A 17,387-nucleotide genomic window follows, 5' to 3' on the forward strand; every position below is an offset into this window, starting at 1 on the left:
GCCCCTTCACCCCCGCCCCCGGGCCGGCCCGGCCGGCGGCTGCGCACTGCCGTTCTGCGCTCTCATCATGGCGGCGCGGGGCCATGTGCAGGACCCCAACGACCGGCGCCTGCGGCCCATCTACGGTACGGACCCCGCGGCCCCCCGCCCCCGCTCCCCCGGCCCGGCGGGCCGCCCCGCCGCCGCGGCCTCGCGGGGTTGCCCCGGCCCGCCCGGCGGCGCCTGCGGACGGCGCGAAGGGGCCCGCCGGGCGGCCCGGCCCGGCAAGCGCTGGCTGGCTCCTCCGGCGGGGCCCTCCGCCTCTCCCGCCCCATCCCCGGCGGCGGGGGGAGCCCCGCGCTCCGCTCGGCGGGCGGGCGCCGGGGCAGCCCGCTCCGGAGGCGAGGGGGAGCGCGGCCCCGGCCCCGGCCGCTCCCCCCGCCCCCGGGAGGCTCTCGGCCTCCCGCCGCCCCGTCCTTCCTCCCGCGGGCGCCCCTCCGCCGGGCGCCGTTGCCCCGGTGAGCCCGCGCTGTGTGCGCGGGGAGCTGCTGCGGAGGCCGGCGAAGCCCGGTCCCGGCTCTCGCCCGGGGCTGGAAGCGGGAGTTTGGCCGGGCCGGGGAGAGGGAACCCGGGCTCCGTCCCCGCCGCGCGTTCCCCTGAGCGCCCCGGGGGGGTCTCAGGGGGGTCTCCCCGCTCAGCAACCCGCCACCCGCGTCCGGGAGGAGGCGCGGAGGGGCGAGCGCAGCCCGCTCGCAGGCGGCACCTCTCCCGCGGGGGTGGTGGCTTGTGTGCCTCTCTCGCAGGCAGGGTAACTTTGGTCGGCGTTTGTTTTCTGCTGTGGAGAAGTTAGAAGCTGCTTAATTCATAAAAGGAACAAGAGCAGTCACGGAAACCTTAAAGTTGTGTGTTGAGGTGTTGTGGCACAGAGTAATTACGGTGTTATGAAAATTAATTGGGAGACGAGTGAAGTCGTTAGAAGGAGATGGTCTTGTTAAGAAACCTCTTGTATCAAGCGGCCACCAAATATTTTCAAGGGTGTTCCATGCAGTTGGGATTGCTTAAGAGATTGTAGACAAGCTTGCCTCTCTTTATGCAAATATAGAGAAAGAGAAAAGAAAAACACTTCCCCAGGCTACGGTGTCATTTCTTCCCTAAAACTGAAGATTGGATAGAGATTTAGGAAAATGTTCTCAACTTTTTCAACACTAAAAAAACCCCTTTCCCTACAAACATGGAGAGCTGCCCTCGTTTGGGGATGAACGTGCTTTGGGAACGTCCTTTGCTGCTCAGGCAGTGAGGACAGTGCGGTATAGATTTGCATCCATGATGAGTTCCAGTGAAATGGAGGAAGATATTTTTGTTTTATTAAAAGTGTAAACACACAGCTGTCTTAAAGTTTATTGTATAATTATGAGCGCAGCTGTGCAGTTTGTCTTTATGTAACAATTTTAAGTTTTTTCCTTAGTTTTCTGTACATGTTGTGATTCCCATTTTTATTAATGTGCAATTATTTGTGTTATAACCTGTGTAACTTCTTAAATGTTCTTAAAAGAAAAAGGTTGGTAAATTCAACTGATATTAAAGCAGATGATGTTGAGATGGATTTCACTCATTCATTTCGGACAGTATAGCTATTAGAACGAGAGCTTTAAAATACCTTTCTGCTAGCTCTAGAAAGGATTATCTGCAGTGTAAGATTTGCATTCAGGCTTTGGTGCTACAGAACCTGAAATAAAGTGTATATCCTTAGAGGTAAGTGCACAACTTCACAAAACTCATAAACTGGAGACGTGCAGCGTGAGGTCGAAGTTCTGGTTCTTGACTTAAAACAGTGCTTTCAGTTTGCGCCATGTGCCTTGGTTAGTCAGGGTTCCTTGACAGCTATGTTTATCTCTCATCTTGGTTTGTTCTCCCTTCACCTGAAGGTTCACACGTTGCATTTCGAGGCATTGAACATCTCCACCTACAGACTTGCGACTGATGTAGGCTTAAGTTTATTTTCCTTTAGCTTGAATTCCTTTGGAAGTTGCCAGCTATTTTGGCTTCCAACTAACTTACTTGTTGTTAGCAAAATACAGTCTTTTTATTCTGCTGCAGTTTAGAGAGGTTTGTGGTTTATTTGATTTACTTTAGGAGACCTAAAGCGGAGATCTTATCAGCACAGTTGTTAAACAATCCAAGAGAGGCAGTGCAGGGTGGCGGATAACTTGTGTGTAAGTGAACCATGCAACTCAGATCCTTAAATCAAGAAGTGTCTGCTGGTGTATGAAGAGATCACCAGGATGTTCTGTTCCACAGAAACCTCTTCACTGAGAGGTCTGTGTTTAAGTTTTAACGTTAAAGGTGATGCACAGGTTTTCATAAGTTAAAATGGCCATCTGACCAATGTAAAGACAATGTATTACAGTTTCAAACTATATTTTATTCAGCAACATTTTGTTTTGGTTAGTGTGGGCAGGCTGCCTCGTTTCAGGTTTTGTCTGTATGGTCTCAGGAGTCCAATTAGCTCTACTTTACGTCTGCAGTGCTTACTTGGCCATGGAAGCAAATGTTAAACCTGCCGAATATAAATCTCATTAGTATAGATGCACACTTTGTACCATATACCAAGGAATTACTAAAGGTCACCTCTCTACTCAGTAAGAGAATTCTCTCTCATTATGAGAACTACAGTCCTGACGAGAAAAATATGTGTAATGTAGTTTCAATTAACTGGTGTTAGGTCTGTTCGCAGTTTGGTAGGGGAGAGGCCAGAACAGCATGAGTAGACCCTTCCCTGTTGGCACGTCAGGTGCAGCTAAGCTTTTCTGCTAAGTTTTGGTTAGTAAGTATTAATTTTTTGAGGTCATGTTCTAATCTAAAATTGCTTGTTTGTCATTGTCTAACAACGTGATGATACACTGTAGGTGAAGCTGAAAATTATAATACCAAGCTGAAAAAAGGAGAAAATGGTCTTAAGACAGGGGGTTTCTACAGCCAAAGCTTTACTAGATAGTGGGCAATCCCCCTAGGAAATAGTGAAGCTCCCTCTGGGAGCTTTGCTTTTTTGTCTTTAAAACCAGTCTGGTGAAAGCATAGTGATACTGTGTTAAGGAACAGATTGGCTCTGCCTGAAGTATGGATCGTGTGGACAAGTAGGTCTTCTCACTTAATGCTTTGATAGATTGTGAGTGCTTAGTTTCTAACCTACTGCCTGTTAAGTCATTGAAAGTCTCCCAAAGGCACACCAAATTAATTTCTACTTTTACTGAAGCAGAGAGCCTAAGCTCCATTGCCAGCAAAGAGCTGTTGCTGCAGAATCCGCTCTATTATATGTCTCTTTTGTTGCTGTAATGATCTATGTGGAGTAATTACAAAAGCTTGTTTGTTTGAATGACTAAAACTAGTACAGCAAGATGAATACTTCATCTACAAAATGACATGTTTCCTGAACGTTTGGCTTAGTAGTAATTGTACAAGGAAAACGCGGTTTGCACTACTAGCCTAACAGCACATACTCCACAGTAAAATTAGAGATAGCTTTCCAGGATGGTCTTGTGTTCTGGTATAATACTATATATGTTGTTCTTACGCAGATTATCTCGATAATGGCAATAATAAAATGGCAATCCAGCAAGCGGATAAACTGCTCAAAAAACACAAGGATCTTCACTGTGCAAAGGTAAGTGTGATTGCGGTGCGCTGACCTCGTTTGGGGAGCGTAGCTCTGAGACTTGGGGTGTTAAGCTGTGCCTTTTGAGCAGTGTCCGAGATCTTCCAGAGACTAGGGTGTTTTCTGAACCCTCTGGAACATCTCGGGCTGTTCTAATTCATGCAATACTGTGTTTGCCTGAAAACTTGTACAGATCCTCTTGGTGAGGTGCCCCTAATGACGAGAGTGTAATTGGTTACACCTGAGCTAATTGTCTAGCTGCCTGTCAGCGCCACTGCAAGCAACCTTGGCACATGGGCTGTGCCTTCAAAATGCCTCTCTCAGACCTTAGATTGGGATACTTAGCTGTAGTAGTTTGGACCAAAACATTTCCTTGGGAGGTGTAGTCCTTAGTAAAACATAACAAGGTGATTTTGGAGGCATTTGTTCTTCTGCTGCTTCTTCTCTGCCCTCCATGCTGTGCCCCTGTTGAAGGCAAAGGAGTTCTGTTCCTCGGTTTTCTGAATGTATGACTATCTTTCTACTTTTCTCTTTTCCCTGTGGGTTTTACTCTACGGTTCATAGCACTTCCACATTTTGAAAGCTTCCCAAGCTGAAGCGAGTGTCATTGACCTTAATCTCGTTTCTATCACTTCTCTCCGGCCAGTTATTGAAAGAAAAAAATGAAAATTGGCAGGACTGGTCAGTTTTCAGTCTGCAGGTAGGGAAAATTGAGTGGCAGCTGATGCCTTGGAGTGGCCTGGATGTTTGTTAAGAAATGCAAAGCCACGCTATTTGATGCAGCTTGCATTTGGAAGTTTTCATCTACAGCCATACGGATTAGAAGCTTAATAAAACCTGAAGTTCTGTAGAAGCAATGAGGTGGTTGGGCAAAGCCTCTCCTCACCAGGAATGAGAAGATTTTCATTGGTGACTGCCAACTGTGTTTCTAACAGCTGCCTCTGTGTTGTGTCAATAGGTTCTAAAGGCAATTGGCTTGCAGAGAACTGGCAAGCAAGATGAAGCGTATGCTCTGGCACAAGAAGTAGCAGCACTTGAACCCACAGATGATAATTCCTTGCAAGCACTAACTATTCTTTACCGGGAAATGCATAGACGTAAGCTTTTTCCTTTGCCTCTCTTAAAAATCACGATTACTATGTTCTTCCAGAAGTGTATGTGACCCACAGTTTCATGGGCAGCGTGCAAAGTTGAAAGTTTGTGTATAGGCATGCTATTAAGAGACTCAGGATTTAAATGATGCCTGTTATAAATGCTTCTAAGGCTCTAGTGATCACCATAAGGCAAAGAACCTTGTTTAGGCTTCTCTCATTAACATTATTCCTAAATGAAGGGCATGCTAATAATCATCCATCACGATCAGAACTCATAAGTTCACTTTTGTTTTTAATGAAAGCTACTGGAATTTGTTGTCAGTTTGTGATAGAGATGACAAACCACGTGGTCTGTGGTTTGGAGCGTGCTTAATGCTGTGAGACCGTAGTCGAGGGCTTCGGGCCTCAAGAAGCTGTGTGACAAGCAGAAGGGAAATCCTGGTCTCTCAATTTGACTGCATTAGCTTTTTCAGTATGGTTCCTTGTTGTGATATGGTATTTTAAAAATACTAAATCATGGATGTTTGAGTGGCGTAGTAAAATTGCATGTGCTTTTCTGAAAGAAGCCAGACCTTATATACTGCTTATCTACAGCTCTAAAGAGTTGTTGTTTCTGGCAGCTTCTTGTGGTTCTTGGTGATGGTAGCAACATTTACTGTTGATTTGCTGGAGCGATGACAATGGGGGCGAAACAACTTCTGTAGAAATGGATATTTGGTATCAGTCTGCAATATAGTAATTGCTTACGCTCTCCTAGTTTATTTCTTTCTATATGCGTGTGTACGTGTATACGGAATTAAAACATCATTTCTTGAATAATACAAAAATTTTGTGTGTATGTGTGACTTCAATATAAACAAACCCCTGAAAATGCCAAAAGCCTTTCTGTGATTCTAAACAACGTGCATAAGCATTAAGCTTAGGTTTATAACTCAGAAGGGAAATAGTGGGTGTTAGGCACTTCCACTTTTGGTCCTGCAAGAAAATTGTAATCAGGTGTTTTATGTATGTGTGTCAAAGATATGTAAACTATGTGAAAGACAAATTACATTTAGTTTTCTAATACTACACTGAGATGTGATTGCATGTATAAGGAAAAAAATCTGGAAGGATGAAAATGTAAGAAAGTTTTGCATACTGTAATATCGTAAGTATTTTGTGATGATAGACCTGTTATTAAAAAGTATAGTGTGAAGTATTTTACTTGTTAAGAGTACAATTAGGCAATTGGGAAATAACGGGATATAAGTAACATAAGTAAACCTACAATAAGAGTAACTAATTTGATATTAGGCTCTGAAAATGTTCTGTGTTTTGATAGATAATTCACGTAGAGCAGTCATTCTGCCAGGAGTAGAAATCTTCATTCAGTTTAATGCTCCAAAATAGATAAACTTTCTTAAGAAAAAGGCTTATGTGCTTCTGAGCAGTTCAGTTGTTGCTGTTAACTCTATTTTGAGGTTGGTTTGTTTTTTAAGCACTTTCCTCCTTTACCTAATGTTTATAGTACTTGGGGTCTTGGGGGAGAGAGTACCTTTTCTGTGGTTGATGAGTGTAATTAGATTACTGTTCAGAGTATCACTGATGCTGTCTTTAGGTAGCCATGCTTTAAAATTATTCCCCAATTTGTCTTAACTCAAGCATCTGGTTTTGGTTTAGCGGAACTGGTAACTAAGCTTTATGAGGCAGCTGTAAAGAAGGTTCCCAACAGTGAAGAGTATCACTCTCATCTCTTCATGGCCTATGCCAGGGTTGGAGAATACAAGAAGATGCAACAGGTACAATCAACAGTTTGTGTTCTGGTCATTTTAAGGTGTCTTTTTCTGTATATCTTACTGTTAATGCCTTTTCATACTATAAGTAATCTTCCAGAAAGCTAAGCTGGGTTAATGCAGAAGTTATACTTTGTTAATTTTTACAGAAAGGCTTAAAAGACCATTATTTAGGGGGTGGGTTATCTGAAGACAAATGCTTTCTTCTCCTTATATGGGATAGGACAACTGTGCCTTTTGTATGCCTGTCTGGTCTGATAGAATATGTTGGTTATTTTGGGAGGTTTTATCAGTCTGTCTTGAACAGTACAGTCGTTACATGTGAGGCAGCGTATTACAAAGGAATTCTGGAATAGGTACAAGAAGATCTAGCAAGATCTTCTGATCCATGTTTTCAGACTTGATTTACTCCTTAGTTTGCTCTTATCTTTGGGAATAGTAATCTTGCCCATGCTCTTACCTCTGGAATCTAACATATAACTAGGCTTGTATTGGTTGTAATTCAGTGAAGAAAAACTAGAAAGCGCTTCCTTTAAGCGTATCTTACTTCTCGTCTGGCAGAACAGTGTCATGCTGGTTAGTTTTGTTTTCATCCCTTCCAAATTAGGTGCCTGGAGAATGCCTATAAATGGAAGATTCTTTTCAAAGCATGCGTGCTCACTCTTCTGTGTAAAAAAAAAAAAAAAAAAAAAAAAAAGGCACAGAGAGCCAAGTAAATGAGTCCTAAACTCCCTCTCGTTCCCACTGTGTTAAGGTGACTTGAATTTTTGTACAAGTTTGGTTTAAATAACTAAAATAATATATTGAACAGAAGTGTTATTCTCCATTGTAGCCCAACTTGTATGCTGTTTGAGCTCAGGCTGCAGATAGGGGCGAAGTTATTAATGTACATGAAATTACAAGCCTGATATGACAACCTAAACTTCTGAGACATTACTGTATGTTAATTGTACTCCTGTCTACAACCATGAGTGAAAAAAATACCAGTCTTGCACAGATAATGACATTTAACATTTATGTGACCTTTTGTATGTTTAAAATGTCATACAAACATTTATCTAGTTAAGTTATCCAGACATTGTCAGAGAATAGGTTGTTCCAGATTGGCCTGTGCATTTGACCTAAGGACTTAGAGGTGCAAAGAGTGCGTGGATGCTAACTGACTGGAGAGTGAAAATAAACCTCAGCGTCCTGTGTTCTGGGCTATTTCAGCTGAAAGTACTGGAAAATGCAAACTGAGTCTGCAGTCAGGAAATTGGCATCTGTGGTAGTAGACTGTATATGTAGCTTCTTAAAATTAATTACAGATTTTGTATGGGTAAAAGTGTTGTCCTTCATTATATACAGACACTGGAAATCTGAGAGAAATATGTGAATAACTCTATCCGTGTTAGACTAGAGAATCTTGAATACTTTGCCTCTGCCTTGATACAGCCAAGCTTTCAGCTTAACCTTTGCTTAAACACTGCGTTGCACATATAGGTGACCTCGTGTTTCGGATATCTGAGTGTATATGTATGAAATGTGTTGCAGGGTAGTTGCTTACATGAGGGAGGCATGTGGATTGGTGTGCCTTTTAGCACTGACTGAGCATACTAGTGAAAATCAGCACTGGAAATATCTCCCTCGCTCCTAAAGAATAAGTCTTCTGCTTCCTGATGTAGTTACCACTTCTAATTAAAGCTGTCATCTGTTTAGGCAATCATACATGCACATGCTCATTGCCGTTCCTTGTCAGACCTACACAAAGTACTTGATCTTCGAAACATTTTCACCCTCTATTTTCTACATCAGAATGTGTGTTAGGACGGAATGGCTCACGGGTTGATGAAAATCCTTCCATCTAGTTGCTAATTCTGTGTTGTCTGCTGCCATCATTGCTGCTTAGCTTGCATTGTCTGTCATGAGAGCTCATAAACAGATACGTTCCAGGAACAATGAAACTTTGTCTTGTATTTTTCAGGCTGGAATGGCACTTTATAAGATTGTACCCAAAAATCCTTACTATTTTTGGTCTGTGATGAGCCTGATTATGCAGGTGTGTACAGTGTTGCAAACGAGTTTGATTTTTGCTGCAGGTATAGTGCAAACATAGAAATGTTCCAAGTGAAGATATTAGAGATGTTTTAAGTAAAATGTCTATTTGAACTGTTTCTCTGTGATGCTGGGAGAAGGACTGAGCCCTCCTTAAGCAGCTTTATTGATGTGGTTCAACGTGAATGCTGTAGTGTTTTTATAATGCAGCTTAACTGGTCTGCCTTGCCACATTTATACAACTTGAATTATTCTCTTACCTGGACTAGTACCCTACTGTCTGTTTAGTTTGGTTTAGTGAGAGAGCTAATGAGTAAATCCTCAAATATCTGCAGTTCCAGGTAGAACTGTTCCTCTCTGTAACTAGGTTATAAAGGCTCTAGGAGGAAATAAATGAGAGCTCTGGACTTAAGCATGTCTTTAAGACTGCAGAATGTCTGCAGGAATAGACAGCAGATCAGCTGTGCTGCTGTTAGTTGAGATAGCAGATTGGGGCACTAATTGGACAACCTGACAGTGTTGGCCAAAGCAAAAAATAAGCACGGAGGCGTTAATCACATTCTCTAAAATACTGTGCCATGGAAAACACAAACGTGTTCTTGCCACATTTTATTTGCCATGGATATTGTGCGCTTAGATGCGTGAGTCTCTGGAAAATGTAATCAAGAGTGAGCTTTTCAGTATATTGCTAGTTTTATTGCTGCCTTTTAACAGAGCAGTTGCTCTCTGCACGTGACAGATGGCAGCTCTGAATGTGTGGTTTTGGGGGAATTGAAGCACCTGTGGTTTGGTTGGGTTTTTTCCCCTCCCTTTTCTAATGAGAAAAAAGCAGTGGGTGGGACAACACAAAAAGTTGATGAGCTGTTACAATAATTCTTCTCTTCCTCAGTCCATTTCAGCACAGGATGAAAACCTCTCAAAGACGATGTTTTTGCCACTAGCTGAGAGAATGGTGGAAAAAATGGTGAAAGAGGATAAGATTGAAGCTGAGGCTGAAGTAAGACTTGCAGATACTTTCAGCTTGATTTGAACATTATTGAGACAAAGAATGCACTGTTAAAGGAAGTTGATTATTTTAACCGTTTTCCAAGATAATAATCAGCAGTGTTCTGGAAGTAAATGTGAATGTAGTGGGACAGAAGGAGAATAAAGAGCAGAGAGTTGAGAGGGATTTGGAATTGTGTGGGCAAGGAAATTTTTTGGCATTTGATTTGACCGTTGAAGTACTTGGTTTTGCTCCCTGGGCGGCCCCAAGAGAAACTTCAGGACTGAGACTGGAAAAAAGACCTAAATTCCTGAATGTTCCACCCTCTGGGATACTAAAGATAGCTTTGCAGGCCTGCCTATCTCCTGTTTCTAATGACAGTAACACAAGCCACATTATTTCTTGGCACACCTGTATATTGTTTTACTAGCAAATTTCATTGCAGCCTAATCTTTCTTTTAAGGTCGAGCTGTACTACATGATTCTGGAACGTTTGGAGAAGTATAAGGAAGCCTTAGATGTCGTGAGAGGAAAACTAGGAGGTAACTTATTCTGTCAGTTAATATCAGTTGTGTGGAGGAACAGCAGTTCTCCTTTGCTTCAGACTTGGTTACACCAGTTACAAAAAAAAAGCTGTAAAAAGCCTGACTCTTAGTGCCAGTTTCAAACATTGATGCAAACTCTGGAGGTGCTCTCATGCAAGCTGGTTTTACCCACCTGTTTACAGTATTTAAGTGTTATTCAGTGATGAACTTTGCAGCAGTATGATTAGCAGTAGTAAATTGATAGCATGTAGTTTCTTGTAGCTGCCATCTTAAAAAAAAAAAAAAGGAAGTTCCTAATATCCTCCATTTTTGTGGACTCTTTCTGGTGGTTAAAATGTGCTTGCAGTTTTAAGGAATTGGGATATGAAGGTTTCCATAGGAAATCTGTCCTTTCTGTCCTTCAAGGGCCTCTCTCCTGTTCTCTTACACTTGCTGTTTTGTATCCTGGGCTATAATAAGAAGCTTTGTGCAGAAAGTAGAGAAGGAAATGCATTGATTAAATAAACTTGCCCTTCTGTTTTTAATTTAGAGAAGCTGACAAGTGAGCTCCAAAGCCGCGAGAACAAGTGTATGGCAATGTACAAGAAGCTGTGTAGGTGGCCAGAGTGCAATGCGCTGTCAAGAAGGCTGCTGCTGAAAAAGTGAGATGATATTTCTGCAGTCCTACTAAAAAACTGAAGAAAAATTCTGGGCTGGTAGTGAATTGCCTTGTTTCGTGTTTTTTGTAAATGGTGGTTAAAATAGAAGAACGTCAGAGGATCTCAAAGCATTTCCAAACGTTTACGCTCCAAAGCCTGAGGAAAAGGGCAGTAGAATGGAATGTTAAAGGGACATGGTGAAGGTCACAGTGAGAATCGGTGTCAGGACTGTAGTTGCTTCTTTTCAAAGGCTGACTTTAGTGACACGTTAATGCGATAAAATTTTGTTTACCTCCTTACTTCTAAAGACTGTGCTGGTTGTCCAGCTCTACCTTTCATGGTGGGAGAGGAGGAGAACTGCATTTACATTTAATTTTCTGGAATTTCGTTTCTCACTTGGCCAGACTTCATACTGGGAAAGGCATGTAATGCTTTGAACAGATGCATCAGGAGAGAGCATACTAGTATGATCAAATCTGCCTCTTGGAACTGTCAAGAGAGATTTGTTGTTTGCTTTTTGTATTTAGCTGTGCCCTAATCTTTAAGTATAAGTTAAATACAGAGACTTGAAGATTAGAAGGTTATATCTGCATCCGCTGTCCATGAGGACAGCAAAATGTTTCTTCTCTAGAGAAGTTGTTCTTGGTATTTAATATTTTTTTAAAATATATTTGCAGTGGGAAAAACTGGAGAAAATAAGCATCAGCTTTGCAGGACACTTGAACGCAGCACTGACAATGTGTAGAACTAATACAAGGACATTTTCAGCTTTACCTCTTTGTATTTGGCATCTCCTGTTCTATACTCTTAAATTGCTCTGAACATAGGCAGGAGTAACTTCTGCCTTAGGATTTTGTGGGGATATTCATGAGCTCTGATTGGAATGTAAATGTTAAGAGGAGAATTTGTAGCTTGCCTCAATTCTTTATTGAAATTGTTCCCTTTAATACATTTCAAGAAGTTCAGGATGATAGCGTTCTTAAGATGAGGCCTTTTCAAGGATAAATTATTACAGGGTTTTTTTTTCTGTAACGTGAATATGTGTTATTTCTTAAATTACCTTTTGCAAGGAATGCAGTTTTAGAAGTGAGTTACTGTTTTGGCAACTGTTTTCCCTAAACTTCCTTCTGTGCCTGATTTTTGTTTCAGCTCAGATGATTGGCAGTTTTATATAACTTACTTTGATTCAGTGTTTCAACTCATTGATGAATCCTGGACACCTCCACCAGAAGAAGAGCAGTAAGTTAGCAGTTTTGCCGTGGGTTTGTTTTTCCTTTGTGCTGCAGCAAATTGTTTGCATTCATATATTCAGTATAGTGCTGTCTGTGTCTTTGGGTGACTTCTTGACATCAGACCCCAAATGATGTGTTCTCCCTACTTTGTTTTGGAGGCTGGCAATAGTTTATTGGAAACAGCTGTATAAATAGTGGTTTGTACACTATAGAACTCTTCCAGATCATATTTTTCATGGTGATTGAGTTAGAGAATCCATCATGGCAGATTTTCTTAAGAGTATCCTGGGAGTATGCTGAGCATGTGTTATCAATGCCCTCGCAATCAGAAAAATCAAAGAACCTTTTGTCTCTTTAATTGCACAGCTCTTTGGAAGGAGAGGTACACTATTCTATAGAGCAAGCTGTGAAATTTATAGAAGAGAGGATAACAGAAGAATCTAAGAGCTCTCGGCCACTCCGGGGACCATATTTAGCTAAACTGGAGCTGATTAGACGGTTGCGATACAGAGGTTGTAATGATGAATATAAACTAGGTAAGAGCCACTAACTGGATGATAAATTAATCTTTTAGAGAGAACACAAACTTGGAACAAGCTCTTTGCTAAATCATTGCGTTAAATACCATGTCTGTAATGAAAATGTATGTGCTGTTGTCTGTATGTAAAGCATTTTGAAAGCATTAGAAGATGAGTCTTGAAGAAAGGCAGGTAGTTCCAGACTGCTTCAGGGCTTGTAAAAGCAAGCATGGAAACTTTCAAAAGGGCCTATGGGATCTGGGAGCATACAGTCACTGACATGGTCATGGAAAGTGCATTCCTGATGCACTGCTTTTGTAGAAAGCCCTGCTGTTGTGCTGTAATCTCTGGGTGCTTTTTCATTTAAGTTTTTTGGCAGTAGTACCAGGTTTTGCTTTTTAAAAACTTGCGTTTAAAAATCACATACAGGGAATTGGTGAAGGAGAGAATGTGATTAGAGCAAAATCTGTGCTACTTACTAGTTCCTTTTGTATTTCCGTGCAAAAATAAGTTACTGTTAGATAAGCGGAGGCTGTGTATGCGTGCCTGTTATGCTGAGCTCTTATCTGCCAAAGTAGCTTGAATGAAGCTCTTGGGGTTTTTTTTAATGTGTCCTTGGTTACCAAAGACATTGAGCCTCTGTTAAAATCTGCAGTAGTGCAGCTATCCGTTTTCTAAATCGCTATGTAATCTCAAGGGGGTGGGGGGAAGCATTAACAAAGATTTCTCATACTGATTTTACAGATTCAGCTTTTAATGGAGCATATTAAAAAGATGAACTGGCCTTTTTCCTAGGTGATCCAGAAGAACTAATGTTCCAGTACTTCAAAAAATTTGGGGACAAACCCTGCTGTTTTACTGATCTCAAAGTATTTGTGGATCTCCTCCCATCCAGCCAGTACACAAAGGTAAGGAAAGATAAAGAAGTGGTGGCAGGAACTGCAGCACTTGTTTGCACTCTGGTCCCTTTATCTTAAAATACCTGTGGATCATATTAAAAGACTGGAAACATCAAATTTTTACCTTCTGTTTGAAATCCAGAAAACTCTTTGCACTGCAGAAAATGTAATGAACATCTGAATACACTGAGAAATTTAATTCAGAGGATTTTTGCTGGAGACTAAAAACTAAGTTTGATCCTGCAGAGTCTCAGACCCAGATGTAGTATTCATTTGGCTTTTTTATTACGATTTCAAGGTGTCAGGGTGCTTTGAGATGGTCTTGGTTGAATTCTCATATTGAAAATGAAAAGCTCATAATGCTGATGAAAATTACAAGATACAAGCTTGTCTCTTGTAATGAAAAGCTCCCTGGGAATTGTAGTTCAATTGGAAGCTACCTGATTAGCTCATTTTTAAATGAGTAATCTCTCATCACTTTTGTTTATAGATCACAGCTTACAAAATGGAGTAATGTGAAAACAGTAAAGAGAAACACCACCCTGTTCGTTCATTTGCAGTTCTCATTGCTATGTACTGTAACTTTTGTTTTACCAAAACATCCTCCTCTTTCTCTTCCCACTCATCACTTGTTTTTCCCATTGAAGTTCTATGCCTAATGGGAAAAATCTGCTCCCTCATCCGATGCAGGTAGGGTGTCACATAGATGTTTTGCTTGGCTCTGCTGCAGTGCTGAAGAACAGACACATTGATACTGATTGAGGGGTGACCGAGAGACCTATGGCAACTTTTCCAGAATCTCTTTCTGAAACAAGCTCTCTTTAACTGAAAAGACTATTTGTGCAGAGTCATGAGCAGCTCGTGTAATGACTTCAGCAGCTGGGAATCCTGTCAGTCACCCCATTGTTTTTCTAAGCCATTGTGTAAAATTATCAGAGCTGGGGAGGGCTAGACAGAATCCTGGATCAGCCAGAGGCTGTTGATAATATGTTTGTAAACAAAGTGTAGATGGTGGTGGTGGTTTCTTAGTTTACTGTAATTTTATTTTTTTACTTCTAATGCAAGCTCTTCCCACAACCTCACTAATAAGGAGAATGGTGGCCCTGGCGTGTATGGGTTGCTGCTGACATTTTATGTTAAAAGATGTGGTTTTACTCCACTGGCAAGAGACCTGGTCAGTAGTATATTTAAGTCGTAGTTCTGGAAGTGGTGATACCATTGCAAGGTAACTCTGAAGTCCTGAAGCACTGAACAGATTTAATCCTAACTTTCCAGGAAACAAATTCTAAACCCAGAGCAGGGAGAATGGTATTTAAAAATAATAGTTTTGGCTATGGTTTTGCCACAGTGTTTGTAAAACCATGACTTTGAATAAATTCTCTAAAATTTTCTGACTGGCCTTAAAACTGCTGCTGATTTAGTACATATATCATTGTGTCATACTAACGTTAGAAGGTGTTTCCAGTGTATGGCTCTCGTCTCTGAAGTATGCATCTGCAGCAGTTTAACTCGGTCAAGGAGACATGTAGCTGCAGACGGTTAGTGGTGCTAAAGTACTGATGCGTTTTTGAAATCTGAAAGTTTAAGTTACTTAAAGAAAATATTTAGATTGTCTTAGATTTATTCTTGTTTCACAGCAAAAGATGCTGAAGGTTGTTGTACCCTAGGTAAAGTAGCAGGGTCACACTGAGGCTATACACAGCTGGGGGGGGCTTTTCTTTTTTTCTTGAGAGTTCTGAACAGTGTTACAGTTCAGTAGCTGAGAATGTGGCAATCTTGCTGGGCCACTAGACACAGGAGATATTCCAGAAATAATTATCATGACATCAATCTTGACTTCCTAGAGGCGTAAATTGGAGTATGCAGCCTAGTGATTCGGTTGACCTTGCCCAGCTTGGCAAAAATCTCAAACTGAAAAGATTTGTCAATGTGGTCTTCATCGAAGTCTGTGGGAAAACTGGAATTTGTGTGCATGGTGCTATGTGTTCGTCCTATCTAGCTGTCATGCTTTTTTCCTCAGGCCTGCATTTGATGATGTTCTTGTGCTTTAACACCAAATGTAGTAAAGCTGAATTAATTGGCTTTAACTCAGCTTTAAGTTTGTAAACACTGTTGGATTTTAGGGCAACAAAAAACTACTGTCCAGCCCTGACTGCATGTTGTGAGAAGTCTGCTGTCTCCTATTAAATTTGTAAATGCTAAGAGGCTGCTTTTCTTACAACTTAATTCAAAAAATAAGTCATTAATCAAAGATTATGACCTCACTGAGTACAGTGCATTACTTCAGAGTTGAGAGAAAATAGAATAGCTAGTACAAAACCACTATTTTCTGGAAGTGTACTGTGAAGCCTTTCAGTAACTAATTATTTTAATTGCATATGTTATTACTGTGAGTGTTAACAGGTGCTTGAACTCCCTTGTGTGTCAATGTATTGGAAACTTGCCTGTGATTTTTTTTTTCCTCCATCTGTTTGACGAAACTTACTAAAAGCTATTGAGTGCAACCAGAACTGTCTGCTCATCACCTTTCAAATAAAAAAAAAAAAAAACCAAAAAATTGAAGCCAGCTCTTTAACTACTGATTTCAGTGTGATGTCGGGGTTGATACTGACATTTCCACCTTGCCTTTTTTTTTTTTTTTTTGCTTGATTTGAGGGAGGAAATGATGCTTTTCATTCGTGCAGTCCCGGATGCCCTGCAGAATTTAACAACAGTGTTTCTCTTTCAGTTCATCAGTCAATTGCTGGAAGTAATCCCTCTGTCGGCAACACCAGAGAATGAAATTGCGCTGCCAGCCGATATCAAAGCCCTGCAACAGCACTTGTGTGTGGTGCAGCTCTCAAGATTGCTCGGTATCTATCACACCATGGATAAGAAGCAAAAGCTGACTGTGGTCCGGGAGTTGATGTTAAGATACCACCATGGACTGGAGTTTGGTGAGAAAAATCTTGAAACTAATGTTGCAGTTCACTTGCAGCTTTTTATGAGCAAAAGTTCAGAGCTTTTTCAGGGGGACCGAACAGCACAAACGCTGATAGCACCCATCGTGCCGCTAGGTAATACTTTGCTTTCTCCTTTATGATTATATCCTTGGGCATACCTGAATTACCTGTTTCCTTTTAGGTTTTTTTTCTTTTCTGTTGTGTATCTTAAAGATAAATGAGGCATTCCTGGGTAGTTCAGATGGTACATTTGTATCTTTGCAAAATTGCCTGTGCCTTTAAGCAAAGCCAGGCTTTATCACTGGTGTACATAGGACAAATACATGGGCAAGAATATTAATTTGTAAATCTTGCAGTTGTAGGAGAGTCTTTTCTTCTTCCAGCAGACGTCAATATATGAAGTGGCCCAAAGTCCACTCATGATGAACAAATGCAGCATATATACAGTTGTTTCAGTTTTTAAGACAGCTCTGGATTTTATAAATTAAGCTGTGGTTATCTCTGCCAGATGGCTGTGTCATTTGATAATGCTGATAATGTGAGAAGCAGCGGACAGCACTGTTAGTAATTCAAGGGTAACCTTTTTTTTTCTTTTTAGGGAAATCTTGTTTGAAAACTGAACTGCAGTTTTCAGATTATTACTGCCTGCTTGCAGTTCACCTGCTGCTTGATCTGTGGCTAGAAGGTATGTTCCTAAAATTGTGTCTTGCTTAATACCACCCTGAATGAATGTGATAGGGAGGCTGTGTCCCTGTGGCCACTGTATACCTGGCATGGCTTGTAGGCCCATAGATTTCTGGGGTTTTTTTTCAATATGAGGTATTTCAGGAGTCCCTCTATTCAGTTGGTGTTTGATATGAACCTCACTGACCTCTAAAGGGATTTAATTTTTCTGTTTAATTCCTGTAAGTCTTGGCAGAGTTTTGCTGATGTCTCTTGCAGCTCAGTGCTGGCTGTCTTCAGAAGCTTGTTCCAAGTTTCCCATGTAGGTAATGTGTTCTCTCCTTTGCACAAGTTCTGCTGACAATTCCCTCCTGATACCAGAGGTGTTTTGAGAGTATTTCTTTCCCTCCCTGACATACTTTGTCTTCCGTATC

At 41.3% G+C, this 17,387-nt stretch overlaps 1 protein-coding gene across 1 annotated transcript in view; it reads left to right on the forward strand.

The window, feature by feature from the left end:
- Window positions 1-17,387, forward strand: part of NAA25 (N-alpha-acetyltransferase 25, NatB auxiliary subunit) — a 33,001-nt gene continuing 15,614 nt past the window's right edge. The window contains exons 1-13 of the mRNA XM_072880084.1: window positions 1-125; window positions 3,555-3,640; window positions 4,590-4,728; window positions 6,385-6,503; window positions 8,461-8,535; window positions 9,421-9,528; window positions 9,980-10,058; window positions 10,591-10,702; window positions 11,849-11,938; window positions 12,298-12,467; window positions 13,245-13,357; window positions 16,077-16,284; window positions 16,889-16,975. Of these exons, the coding sequence (XP_072736185.1) occupies window positions 68-125; window positions 3,555-3,640; window positions 4,590-4,728; window positions 6,385-6,503; window positions 8,461-8,535; window positions 9,421-9,528; window positions 9,980-10,058; window positions 10,591-10,702; window positions 11,849-11,938; window positions 12,298-12,467; window positions 13,245-13,357; window positions 16,077-16,284; window positions 16,889-16,975 (1,444 nt within the window). The 5' untranslated portion in view covers window positions 1-67. The remainder of the gene's footprint in view (window positions 126-3,554; window positions 3,641-4,589; window positions 4,729-6,384; window positions 6,504-8,460; window positions 8,536-9,420; window positions 9,529-9,979; window positions 10,059-10,590; window positions 10,703-11,848; window positions 11,939-12,297; window positions 12,468-13,244; window positions 13,358-16,076; window positions 16,285-16,888; window positions 16,976-17,387) is intronic.

Source organism: Ciconia boyciana, chromosome 15, assembly GCF_034638445.1.
Source record: "Ciconia boyciana chromosome 15, ASM3463844v1, whole genome shotgun sequence".
In the NCBI taxonomy this organism is placed as follows: domain Eukaryota; kingdom Metazoa; phylum Chordata; class Aves; order Ciconiiformes; family Ciconiidae; genus Ciconia; species Ciconia boyciana.